The sequence below is a fragment of the Cetorhinus maximus genome, chromosome 22 (assembly GCF_964194155.1).
Source record: "Cetorhinus maximus chromosome 22, sCetMax3.hap1.1, whole genome shotgun sequence".
NCBI lineage: Eukaryota > Metazoa > Chordata > Chondrichthyes > Lamniformes > Cetorhinidae > Cetorhinus > Cetorhinus maximus.
Genome location: NC_135900.1, coordinates 26,988,292 through 27,001,195, shown reverse-complemented (window position 1 = coordinate 27,001,195; position 12,904 = coordinate 26,988,292). Strand labels below are relative to the sequence as shown.

At 42.9% G+C, this 12,904-nt stretch overlaps 1 protein-coding gene across 2 annotated transcripts in view; it reads left to right on the top strand.

Moving 5' to 3' along the window:
* Nucleotides 1-12,904, top strand: part of grip1 (glutamate receptor interacting protein 1) — a 379,336-nt gene that overhangs the window by 269,162 nt on the left and 97,270 nt on the right. For both annotated transcript variants that reach the window (XM_078567971.1, XM_078567969.1), the window contains exon 2: nucleotides 8,148-8,228. In XM_078567971.1, coding sequence (XP_078424097.1) covers nucleotides 8,148-8,228 — 81 coding nt within the window. The remainder of the gene's footprint in view (nucleotides 1-8,147; nucleotides 8,229-12,904) is intronic.

The following is a 12,904-nucleotide window of genomic DNA, read 5'->3' as shown; positions in this document are numbered from 1 at the left end:
GCTATAGCACTGGCATCCACCCGGCAACGTGGAAATTGTCCAGGTATGTGCTGTACACAAAAATCCAACCCGGCCAATTACTGCCCCATCAGTCTACTCTCGATCATTGGTAAAGTGAAGATGTCATCAACAGTGCCATCAAGCGGCACTTTCCTAGCAATAATCTTCTCACTGATGTTCAGTTTGGGTTCATCAAGACTACTAAGCTCCTGACCTCATTACAGCCGTGTTTCAAATATGGACAAAAGAACTGAACTCCAGAAGTGAGGTGAGAGTAACTGCCCTTGACATCAAGGCAGCATTTGACTGAGTGTGGCATTAAGGAGCCCTAGCAAAACTGGAGTCAAAAGGAATCAGGGGGAAAACTTTCCACTGGTTGGAGTCATATCTAGCACAAAGGAAGATGGTTTTTGTTCTTGGAAGTCAATCATTTCAGTTCCAGGATGTTACTGCAGAAGTTCCTCAGGGTAGTGTCCTAGGCCCAACCATTTTTAGCTGCTTCATCAATGACCTTCCTTCCATTATAAGGTCAGAAGTTGGGATGTTCGCTGATGATTGCACAATATTCAGCACCATTTGCGACTCCTCAGATACTGAAGCAGTCCATGCCCAAATGCAACAAGACCTGGACAATATCCAGGCTTGGACTGACAAGTGATAAGTAACATTCGTGCCACACAAGTGCCAGGCAATGACCATCTCCAACAAGAGAGAATCTAACCATTGCTCCTTGACATTCAATGGCATTGCCATCACTGAATCCCCCACTATCAACATCCTGGGGGTTACCATTGACCAGAAACTGAACTGGACTAGCCATATAAATACTGTGACTACAAAAGCGGGTCAGAGGCTTGGAATCCTGTGGCAGGTAACTCATCTCCTGACTCCCCAAAGCATGTCCACCATCTAAAAGGCACAAGTCAGGAGTATGATGGAATACTCTCCACTTGCCTGGATAAGTGCAGTTCCAACAACACTCAAGAAGCTTGGCACCATTCAGGATAAAGCAGCCCACTTGATTAGCACCCCATCCGCAAACATTAACTCCCTCCACAACTGATGCATGTTGAAGGCAGTGTATACCATCTACAAGGTGCACTCCAGGAACTCACCAATCCTCCTCAGACAGCACCTTCCAAACCCATGACCACTACCATCTGGAAGGACAAGGGCAGCAGACACATGGGAACACCACCACTGGAAGTTCCCTGTAAAGCCACTCACCATCCTGATTTGGAAATATATCATCGTTCCTTCACTGTCGCTGGGTCAAAATCCTGGAACTCCTCCCTAAACAGCACTGTGGGTGTACCTACACCACATGGACTGCAGGTGTTCAAGAAGGCAGCTCACCACCACCTTCTCAAAGGCAATTAGGGATGCGCAACAAATGCTGGCCTAGCCTGTGACGCCCACATCCCATGAATAAATTTTAAAAAGGCAATAATTGGACATTAGTTTCATTTTGATCATCCTATTGTTAAGTCTTTAAAGACATAGAGAAGATACAGAGTGGATTCATCAGAATGGCATATAGTTCTGAGGAGATCAGATTTAATCAAGGCTTTTTAAAATCTGATGTAGTGAATAGGTAAGTAACTATTTCCTTCAATATGCTGAGTTGGTGATGAGGGGACCAACAATTCAAAATGATCAGTGGGTTAATGAGAAGAGAGATCAAGTATGATTTCTTTACTCTGTTGGAGCATAATTTCCTTGCCATAGACTAAAGTCTGAAAGCATTGAACCTTTTCGTGGAAAAGTGGGCAAATATTTAATGCACAGATATGCAACTATGGTGAGAGGGCAGGGCAAGTATGATTAGTTCTGTATTACTCCAGTAAAGAGCTGGCACATACATGATGGATCAAATGTATCGCCCCTATACTATAAACTTATTTTTCTGTGTCATTGTGGAATAGAGACTTGTTTAGCTTTACTGTGCAGCCCTTCTAAGTAAACTGATATAGTATCATAATTTAAATGCCTGCAATGCCACGTGTCGACTTGTGCAATTCAGTACTGTACTTGCTGGCAGTCTATAAATCTAGACGTGAGTAACCTTTGACATTGCAGACAGGGGATATATGTGGATAAATTCAGCCACAGAAATCTTGCAGTGCCAAATAACTGGCTGTTGAGTGGTGGAGCTAAATTAAACTACTTTATGCTGATCAAGCCTGAAAGTAGGGCTAGCTCATTTAGTCGAGAGAGTGGAGTTGCCTCGATGGTGATTCCTGAGAGAGGTTCCAACCTTTTGCTTGTGTTCTTTGACAATGGAATGATGATATACGTGCTCGTTGCTGAGTTTGAGTTTGATCACATCCAACAAATGAATTGGCAACAAGCAGTGCTCTGCTGAGGATCTATGTACGTAATAAGGGAGTAATCTTTGCTGTAGTGACTGGCTTTAATGCTGGAACGCTGCTAGACTAGCTGGACATCTTGTTCAAGTTTTTACAATGCCATGGATTTGTTATGCGGAATTGGCCATGAACTTAACAGTGACTTTGGTAAGTGAAAGTGCAGGAAAATTTGTGCTTCCAATTTTACTCTTCTGACTGCCCGGATTCTCTGCAGAGCTGTTTCCACTTTGTTAAGTATGAGTTTTTAGGGACAGAATGCTCAGTGAAAACGTGTTCACTGTCTGACTTTAAATAGCTCCTGCCAAATGTTGTCTACAAAATCAGACAGAGAAACTGCTCTTATTGCTTAAAGATTTGAGTTAAAAAAAAGCATGCCAAAGTCAGTCTACAGCTTTCAGGCAATTGAATCGATCATCTTAATATAGTCTTTATGAATATATAATTATTATAGGTACTAATCAGTCACCTTCTCCAAAAACTACTTGAGCAAGTTTTTTGTTGAGGGAGTGGAGGTTGGCGGTTTCTGAATTTATATTGAGGTTTGTAATTTATTTTACTGAATCTGTTATGCAATGTAGGGGCATGTTTCTCAGTTGTACAGCATGGCCTGCTAGGTTGTACTGTGTATTACAGTGCAATTTACCAACGACCAAACCATTGCAAAAGATTGTGGAATGTTAAATGCAAATTACACTCTGCACAACCAGAGTTTCTGCAATCTTTTGCACTTGTCTAAAAGCACATTATGCTAGAAGTGGGCTTTGTCCATAAAATTGGCCATGCCCCCAGATCAAATTAATCACCATTGTGAGATTCTGTTAATTACGCTCATGTGGGGGTTTAAGATGACTTGAAAAATTGGGTTGCAAGGACTCTATTGGCAGGTTTGAAAAGCTTTTGAACTTTTTAAATTTACTGACTGCAGTGTTGTATAGCTTTTTAAAGCCAGTTTTAATTATTCAGAATCAGGTCAGTCAGATGATCGGCTAGACACTCTGATTAAAAACTTATTTTTGTGATAAACCCATTTTCAGCTCTATTAATAATGTATACCGAGTTAACACTCAAGGAATGTATTTTAAAGCAACATTTTTTTTGAATGTGTCCTAAGATTTTGCCCTGTTGTGCGAGGTGACAGTGGATTGTGTGCTTGCTGCTACGCAGATGAGCCTGAATGGAAACTCGAGAGGGGAGAAACCACTTCCTCAAAAGTGGTGGAGTTTTAGAATCGATGTGCCCGGATCACCGACTGGGCCCAAAGCAGAAGCCCTATCCGCATGCTTTTTAGTATTGGATGGACTTTAATAAAAGTGCAGTAGAATAATCCTGGCTTTTGTTTTATTAAGATAAACATTCTGTGTTGTTTATACTTGTCTGAGCGAGAATTTATTGGTGCAGTTAATTAATGCAATTCTTGTGCAATGCCAGACGGCTTATGCTTCTAAATGTAAATCATCTGAAAGTGATTACTTATAGCCATTTGAAAACTGATCTGGCACAGGATTAAGTTAAATATGGAAGCTTGACCCAAATCGATTCCTGCAGTGTGTTTGTGCCTTTCCAGGTATCTGTGACAGTATACGTACAGTAGTCTAACCGAATTAAGAGGGTCACTCAACTTTGCCAAGGAGCTCGAGCTGCCCAGTTTACAGTTGGCTTTTCATCAGAAACTGGCCCTCATGTGATATTTGCTTTTCTATTTCTTCACAGCATTCATGGAGCATTGTGTGCACAATGCTGAATATCTCAGAACACCTCTCCCAGTGTAACCTCTGTTGTAGATTCTGGAATGATGGCTAAACAATGTGCAATGTCTGACCAAGAGGAAAGAAATATTTTAACAAGCTCAACTAACACTAAACAATAGTGAGGTTTGTTGAATTGTGTGCAGAGTTTAAGCATACAGACTGTGAAATGGCCAGCTGCTTTCGGTCCATTAAGCTGCCTGGACACAGGTGATGTTGTCTTTGGTTCTCTTCAATGTCGTCTTTTCTCTGGTTCCTCCTCCTGTGATGCTGTGTGCCTCAGGGTCCCTACTTTTATACCCTCCTGGGGCTGCCTCCATGCAGTTCTGCACATCACCCCTTGCCCACTTGCAACCTGGCTATCTGACCCCTTACTACGTGTGGCCTGGCCATCTAACCTCAGAGTTGCTGGTGCCATTTTCATGCCGTTTGCCAATCACGTGACACCAAGGTCCACTTTTGGCGCCAGACTGGCAGCAGCAGCTCTCTGTGGAAAGCACACGCGTTTTTTCATCATTGACCTTTAGCTCCCTCATAGCTGCAAGCAGTACAATCAAACACCATTACAATTTAGAGCTTCAACATGTTAATCAGAACATCTTCACAAATTGTTCAAATAATGTATTTACAATGTATTACACTGTAGACAAAATGAATGTCTCCTTCTGTTAAATATTTTTCTTGGCTGCACTGACTCTTCAATGTACTCTTTAATATTATACTTCATAGTTGGGGACTGCTGTAGATTGCAATGATGTGAAGCATTTGCTAAAGCCACAACTAATTTAGTTTGATTAAAGAGGGAAGCCATATAACAACATTTTGGTCAGTTTTGAAATGAGCTCCCCTCATGGTTATTGGGTAAATGTGGTATGTGGTTGAAACAATCACACAAAACGATCCTAGATTTTAATCCTCTGCCAAATTGGCTGATCCCAGGTGGGATTATCAAAGGGATCCTGCAGTTGGTCTTTGTCTGTTGATGAAGAAGGGAGAAAACTCACCACATTTCAGCCCTTAATTAATCTCCAAAATCCTTAATGCAAATGGTTCTTATTTAAATATTGGGTTCAAGCAATATGATAATTCTGTTATCCATCTTTATTTATTGCAAGTTTGAATCCAAATATTAAGTTTGATTTTGGGTATAAAGATGGATAAATAAAAGAAGGGAAATACTGTAGAGTAATAGTCATTTAAATGGTCAGTCTTTCATAGAGTCAGTGCTGGCTTTCATGGGCAACATTTGCCATATTGAGCATTTTTTTAGAATGGCGGAAACTTGGATTCCTAAGATGGACATATTACTCCACTTTGGCAATCTTTCCTAGTAAGAAAAGTTAAGTACCTAATTACACCCACCCCTATAAGACTATGCATCTATAAGACTGGGTCTGTTTTATGACAATATGAGCAGGTGACACAAAATTGACACAAACAATTCTCCAAACTAAATCTGATTTTGGAGAATCCAATCACAGCTGTTCAAGGTTGAGTATGTCATACTTCATTGGCTGATGTGCATGCAGAAGTGAGCTAGCAGAGATCGAAACATTTCTGATCATAACCACCTTGTGTCACGCAAAAGAACGAGCAGGCACTTTGCCCATCTTCTACTGAAATTCTTATCTATACTTTTGTCCCCTCCAGACTTGACTATTCCAATGCATTCTTAGCTAGTCTTTGCCTTCCATCCTCTAAATTTTAAACTCATCCAAAACTCTGCTGCCCATATCCTATCTTGCACTCAATCCCATTTACCCCTGTGCCCCGCTGACTTATATTGAATCAGATTTCCAATTTAAAATTCTCTTTGACTAAGCTTTTAGTCATCTGTCTTAAGGTTTTGTTCCCTGGTTCAGTGTCACTGTTAGTTCAGTCACGTTTTTGAGATGCTGAGGGATGTCATATAAATGCAAATTATATACTGTCTTTCATGTTCTCTCAAAGTCGCAAAGCACTCCAGCCAAGAAGTTACTTAGGAATCTGTTTATGAAGAATTAATTATTTGATGAGTTAAGTGCAGCTCCAAATTTCAAACACAGAAGTCCCACAACAAGCAATGAGTTTGTTTCTGTCATGTTGCTGGATGAATGTTGGCTCAGACACCAGGGAACAGAACTTGTTGTTTTTCTTTGAAAAAGTAGCATGGTATCTTTACGTTCAGTTGAAAAGACGCCTCACAATTTAACTTCTCATTCAAAAGGCTAACTTTGTCATCCAAACTGCCTTTTGGCAATGTCTTTAACAATGTAGCACTTCCTCAGTACTGCACTGAAATGTCAGCTAAGGTCATATGCTGAAATACCTGGAATGGAGCTTCAACCTCAACTTAGAGACGAGGACTACTACCGAGCCAAACTGACCATAAAAAATGTGCTGTGTGTAAATAGGCAGCTGGTATTTTGAATCACCAATCTCTGTTTCTATCAGCCACAAATCCCAGCTCCATAATGGAGCAAAGCTTTAGGATATCTGACATACCGTCACACATTCTACAGCTGGGAGGATTTTTGGACAGGCATTTCATTACTTGTCACAGGCTCCAATTGCTTTGCAAGAATTTGAAATTCAGTTATTTTAATGAAACATGGTAATGAAATGCAAACAGCTTGTCATAAACCTAAACTTCACTGTGGACTTGCACAGGCCAGCACGTATTTTTGGATGTCGCGCCTACAGCTGGTTTTCAACACATCTAATAATGTAGTACCTAAAAATATGCTTAGTTTAGTTACAGTTAACTCGGCTCTCATCGTGTTATTACTGTTGTGCAGGCTAAGGAGTGAGTTCCCAAAATAGCTGTAACTGGGGAGTACCTCAAAGATGTGCTGGGAAACCGCACCCCCAACCCCCACCCCCCTGCTCCTCCCCGAAGTCCCCAGGTAAGGATTGCATGGCAATTGTCCGGGAAGTTCAAACTTGCGTTGGGCAATTTTCCTGCAATGGGAACCATCCAAGAGTATAAATCACAAACTTTGCATGGTTCCGACTGTCTTCCAGTGATAGTTACCCAGAAAAAGTTAGAAGAATTAAAAGCACTTCTAACTTCTGGGTAACTATAGTACTGATGCTCCACCCCCACAGAAATCCCCCCCCCCCACCTCAACCCCCCCCATGGGACTCCCACATGTCTACTCCCTGACCCCACCCTACCAATCCTACCCACTTATCTTACAAATGTACCTTCTCTCTGGCTTCTCCTTTAAACTTATCTGGCTTCTCCTTTAAACTTACCTGCTTTAAGGCAGCTTGTGCCGTAAAAAAGGGGGCCTGCCTTCCTTACCTCTGACTCTCCTGTCCTAAACACAAGGCCTGGGGCACCTGCTGCACTACACTGTTTTCGCCCGACCTGAGTCGGAAGGTCGGGTAAGAAAAGAGCAGCTGGAATTCGAGGTTAAAAAACTTGCAGCAGAGCAGAGTGGCAATCCGGCTCCATCACTCCATAGAAGTTACGGGACACTCAGTTCAGTTCACCCTCAATAAAGCAATGAATTTCTTTTTAATTTGATCTGTGGACACTAAAATATATCTGTTGGCCCTGATGGAGAAAGTAAGTGTACCCTGAAAGGGATAGGTAAATTTTCCTTCATAGATGGACAATTTGCCTGTTACTGTCTTCAGACCATTGAAATTTGGATTTAAATAGGTTACTACATTTTCTTGAATATAGCCTGTGGTACTTACTGTAATTTGCAGTGACTTTTATCCTTAATAGTCCTTGTTGGGACATTGATACTTGCTGTGTTTTTTTTTGCCGTTAGTATTATATTTTTCCACTATTTATTTTACAGCCTTGCCGATCTCTTAAATATGAAACTATCATGTTTTGATGTTGCTAGGTTAATACTAATACGAAAGCATGCTGCCTTTTGCAGATCTCTGGGTGATTTAGGCATCCCATGTTAATCTGAAGGCCTCGCTGACTGATCACGTCAGTACACCACATTGTAGTTCACAGAATGATTTTGTCTCCAACAAAGAAATCCTTTTCATAATTCTTTTAGACAGATCCAATATTTTTATTTTACAGATGAGGGACCATACGCCAAATCTACAAACCCAGCAAAAGCTTCTGAAGGCACTTTGGCAGTTAGAAGACAAAGTATCCCTGGTAAGTCTAATCTGTATGTTGGTGGTCTGTTCTGTAGCTCAGCACCATTTTCAAAAATACCCCTTTGGGAGGATATGCTTACATATCATCTACAAACAGGTTTGAAACATGGCATTCTTCCCTAATGACCATATCTATCCTTCAAATAGCCTTAGTTTGTGTTCCCCGGTTGACTTTGACAAACACCTGGAAGATGGGATCACTAGTAACTAATCAGAAATAGTGATTTTTTTTTTCTTCTTCTTTTGTGAGCCCTGCTCAAATAATCTTCTATTGATGCTACCTGACCTACTGAGTATTTCCAGCATTTTGTGTTTTTAATCTTCTATCGATTTTGTTAAAACTAGGTTTAGAGAGAGGAACAGAATAATGGAGCATTGATTTATTCATAGATTCCGGGAGTAACTAATAAAGAACCCTTACTTTTATCATTTTGATGCAGGTTCCTGCTGCAGACATACTCCCAATGTCACATTATATTCTGTTTAGCCTGTTTATCTGTATTATTTTTTTCAGAAAATTATTTTCCATAAGAAGAACACTGACAAAATTTGAGCTGTTAAGATGGGCCTCCTGAGGCTTGTCTTATTCATCCTCCGGATGTGGGATTCGCTGTCTGGGACAGCATTTATTGCCCATCCCTAGTTACCCTTGAGAAGATGGTGGTGAACTACCTTCTTGAACTGCTGCAGTCCATGCAGTGTAGGTACACCCACAGTGCTGTTAGGGAGCAAGTTCAAGAATTTTGACCCAGCAACAGTGAAGGAACAGTGATATATTTCCAAGTCAGGATGGTGAGTGACTTGGGGGGGAACCTGAAGGTGGTGGTGTTCCCATCTATCTGCTGCCCTTGTGTTTCTAGATGGTAGTGGTCGTGGGTTTGGAAGGTGCTGTTGAAGGAGCCTTGGTGAATTCCTACAGTGCATCTTGTAATCTGTACACACTGCGGCGGTGGTGGAGGGAGTGAATGTTTGTGGATGTGGCGCCAATCAAGTGGGCTGCTTTGCCCTGAATGGTGTCAAGTTTCTTGAGTGTTGTGGGAGCTGCACTCAACCAGGCAAGTGGGAAGTATTCCATCGCACCCCTGACTTGTGCCTTGCAGATGGTGGACAGGCTTTGGGGAGTCAGGAGCAGAGTTACTTATTGCACGGTTCCTAGCCTCTGACCTGCTCTTGAAGCCACTGTAATTAAATGGCTAGTTCAGTTTCTGGTCAATGGTAACCCCCAGGATGTTGATAGTGGGGGATTCAGTCTTAATTGACTGAATCAATCAAGGCATGTAATGTCATTGAACATCAGGGGGCGATGATTGGATTCTCTCTTGTTGGAGATGGTCATTGCCTGACACTTGTATGACGCGAATGTTACTTGCCACCTGTCAGCCCAAACCTGGATATTGTCCAGGCCTTGCTGCATTTGGACATGGACTGCTTCAGTATCTGAGGAGTCACGAATGATGTTGAACGTTGTGCAATCATCAGCGAACATCCCCACTTCTGACCTTACGATAGAAGGAAGGTCATTGATAAAGCAGCTAAAGGTGGTTGGGCCGAGGACACTACCCTGAGGAACTCCTGCAGTGGTGTCCTGGAGCTGAGAGGACTGGCCTTAGCAACCACAACCATTTTCCTTTGTGCTAGGTATGACTCCAACCAGCAGAGAGTTTTCATCCTTGACTCCAGTTGTGCTAGGGCTCCTTGATGCCACACTCCGTCAAATGCTGCCTTGATGTCAAGGGCAGTCACTCTCACCTTACCGCGGGAGTTCAGCTCTTTTGTCCATGTTTGAACCAAGGCTGTAATGAGGTCAGGAGCTGAGTGGCCCTGGCAGAACCCAAACTGGGCGTCAATGAGCAGGTTATTGCTAAGCAAGTGCCACTTGATAGCACTGTTGATGACCCCTTCCATTACTTTACTGATGATCGAGAGTAGGCTGTTGGGATGGTAATTAGCCGGGTTGGATTTGGCCTGCTTTTTGTGTACAGGACATACCTGGGCAATTTTCCACATAGCCGGGTAGATGCCATTGTTATAGCTGTACTGGAAAAGCTTAGCTAGGGGCGCAGCAAGCTCAGGAGCACAAGTCTTCAGTACTATTGCCAGAATATTGTCAGGGTCCATAGCCTTTTGTAGTGCCTTCAGCCGTTTCTTGATATCATGTGGAGTGAATCAAATTGGCTGAAGACTGGCATCTGTGATGCTGGGGACCTCCGGAGGAGCCGAGATGGATCATTCGCTCGGCACTTCTGGCTGAAGATTGTTGCGAATGCTTGAGCCTCGTCTTTTGCACTGATGTGTTGGGCTCCTCCATCATTGAAGATGGAGATATTTGTGGAGCCTCCTCCTCCAGCGAGTTGTTTAATTGTCCACCACCATTCACGACTGGATGTGGCAGGCCTGCACAGCTTAGATCTGATCCATTGGTTGTGATATGGCTTAGCTCTGTCTATCACTTGCTGCTTATGCTTTATGGCACGCAAGCAGTCCTGCTTTATAGCTTCATCAGGTTAACACCTCATTTTTAGGTATGCCTTGTGCTGCTTCTGGCATGCCCTGCTGCACTCTTCGTTGAACCAGGGTTGATCCCCTGGCTTGATGATAATGGTAGAGTAGGGGATATGCTGGGCCATGACATTACAGATTGTGCTCAAGTACAATCTGCTGCTGCTGATGGCCCACAGCGCCTCATGGATGCCTAGTCTTGAGTTGCTAGTTCTGCTGAAGGGTCATGAGGACTCGAATCGTCAACTCTTTTCTTCTCCGCCGATGCTGCCAGACCTGCTGAGTTTTTCCAGGTAATTCTGCTTTTGTTTTAGATCTATTTGAAATCTATCCCATTTGGCACAGTTATAGTGCCACACAACACGATGGAGGGTATGAATGTGAAGCGGGACTTCGTCTGCAAAAAACTGTGCAGTGGTCACTCCTACCGATACTGTCATGGACAGATGTATCTGCGGCAGGCAGGTTGGTGAGGATGAGGTCAAGTATGTTATTCCCTCTTGGTTCCCTCACCACCTGCCACAGGCCCAGTCTAGCAGCTATCTCATTTAGGACTCAGCCAGCTCAGTCAGCAGTGGTGCTACCAAGCCACTCTTGGTAATGGACATTGAAGTCCCCACCCAGAGTACTTTCCTTGCCACCCTCAGTGCTTCCTTCAAGTGGTGTTCAACATGGAGGAGGACTGATTCATCAGCTAAGGGAGGGCGGTACATGATAATCAGTGGGAGGTTTCCTTGCCCATATTTGACCTGATGTCGTTAGACTTCATGGGGCCCGGAATTGATGTTGAGGACTCCCAGGGCAACTCCCTCCCAACTGTATACCACTGTGCCGCCATCTCTGCTGGGTCTGTTCTGTCGGTGAGACAGGACATACCCAGGGATGGTGATGGCGGTGTCTGGGACATTATCTGTAAGGTATGATTCCGTGAGGATGGCTATAATCAGATTGTTGCTTGACTAGTATGTGATTCAGCTCTCTCAATTTCAGCATTAGCCCCCAGGTGTTAGTAAGGAGGACTTTGCAGGGTCAACAGGGCTGCGATTGCCATTGTCGTTTCTGGTGCCCTGGTCGATGCCGGGTGGTCCATCCGGTTTCAGTAGGCAAATACAGTGGAAGCGATATTATTGTGACATATCATTTACAAAGATCTTTAATTCTTGGATTGTGTCTAGTTTCCTCATCTCCTTGGTCTCAGAATATTCAACCTAGAAGCGTAAGAAGTCACCTATACTTCCAATTCCATTCAAACATCCAGAGATTCCTGCTGGAAAGTAAGAGAAAACACACAGGCACCCACACACTCTTTCACTGAATTGTTGCAACAGAAGTCACTATTGTTCCTACTATGAGGCAGATAATGCAGTGGGACACACAATAGTTTCAGACAGGCTTGTAAAAGAAAAAGCATACGTTATTGAATAAGCCAAAATCTCTGATACTTTTATCCAACTGCTGTGAACCGAATGCAGTACAGGCAAAAGTGATTGGGCTATACAGCAGAGATACTTGAAGGCAGCAAAGGTTCAATAAATTGATCCCTGGAATGAGTGGATTATCCTATGATGAGAGGCTGAGTAAATTGGGTCTACATTCTCTGGAGTTTGGAACAATGAGAGGTGATCTCATTGAAACAATCAAGATTATGAAGAGGCTTGACAGGGTAGATACTGAGATGTTGTTTCCCCTGGCTGCGTAATCTAGAACAAGGGGCCCAGTTTCAGGATAAGGGGTTGTTCATTCAGGACTGAGATGAGGAGAAATTACTTCACTCAAAGGATTGTGAATCTTTGTAATTCTCTAAGCCAGAGGACTGTGGATGCTCCATCATTGAATATATTTAAGGCTGAGATAGACAGATTTTTGGGGTCTCGGGGAACCAAGGAATATGGGGAATGGGCAGGAAAGAGGAGTTGAAGCTGAAGGTGAGTCATGATTGTATAGAACGATGGAGCAGGCTTGACGGCTAAATGGTCTTTTCCTGCTCCTATATCTTATGTCTTTTTGAGCAAATAGATACATTATTCATGTAGTTGAAGGTACTTTAAATCCTAATCATGTTTAGACCACCAAAGATTTCTGGCACACCAATCAACTGCGGGCCTTGGATTTGCTGATAGGTTGAGCAGTACATTTCTTAGCACCCTGCTGTGCAGTAAACGAAAGGAAATTCTT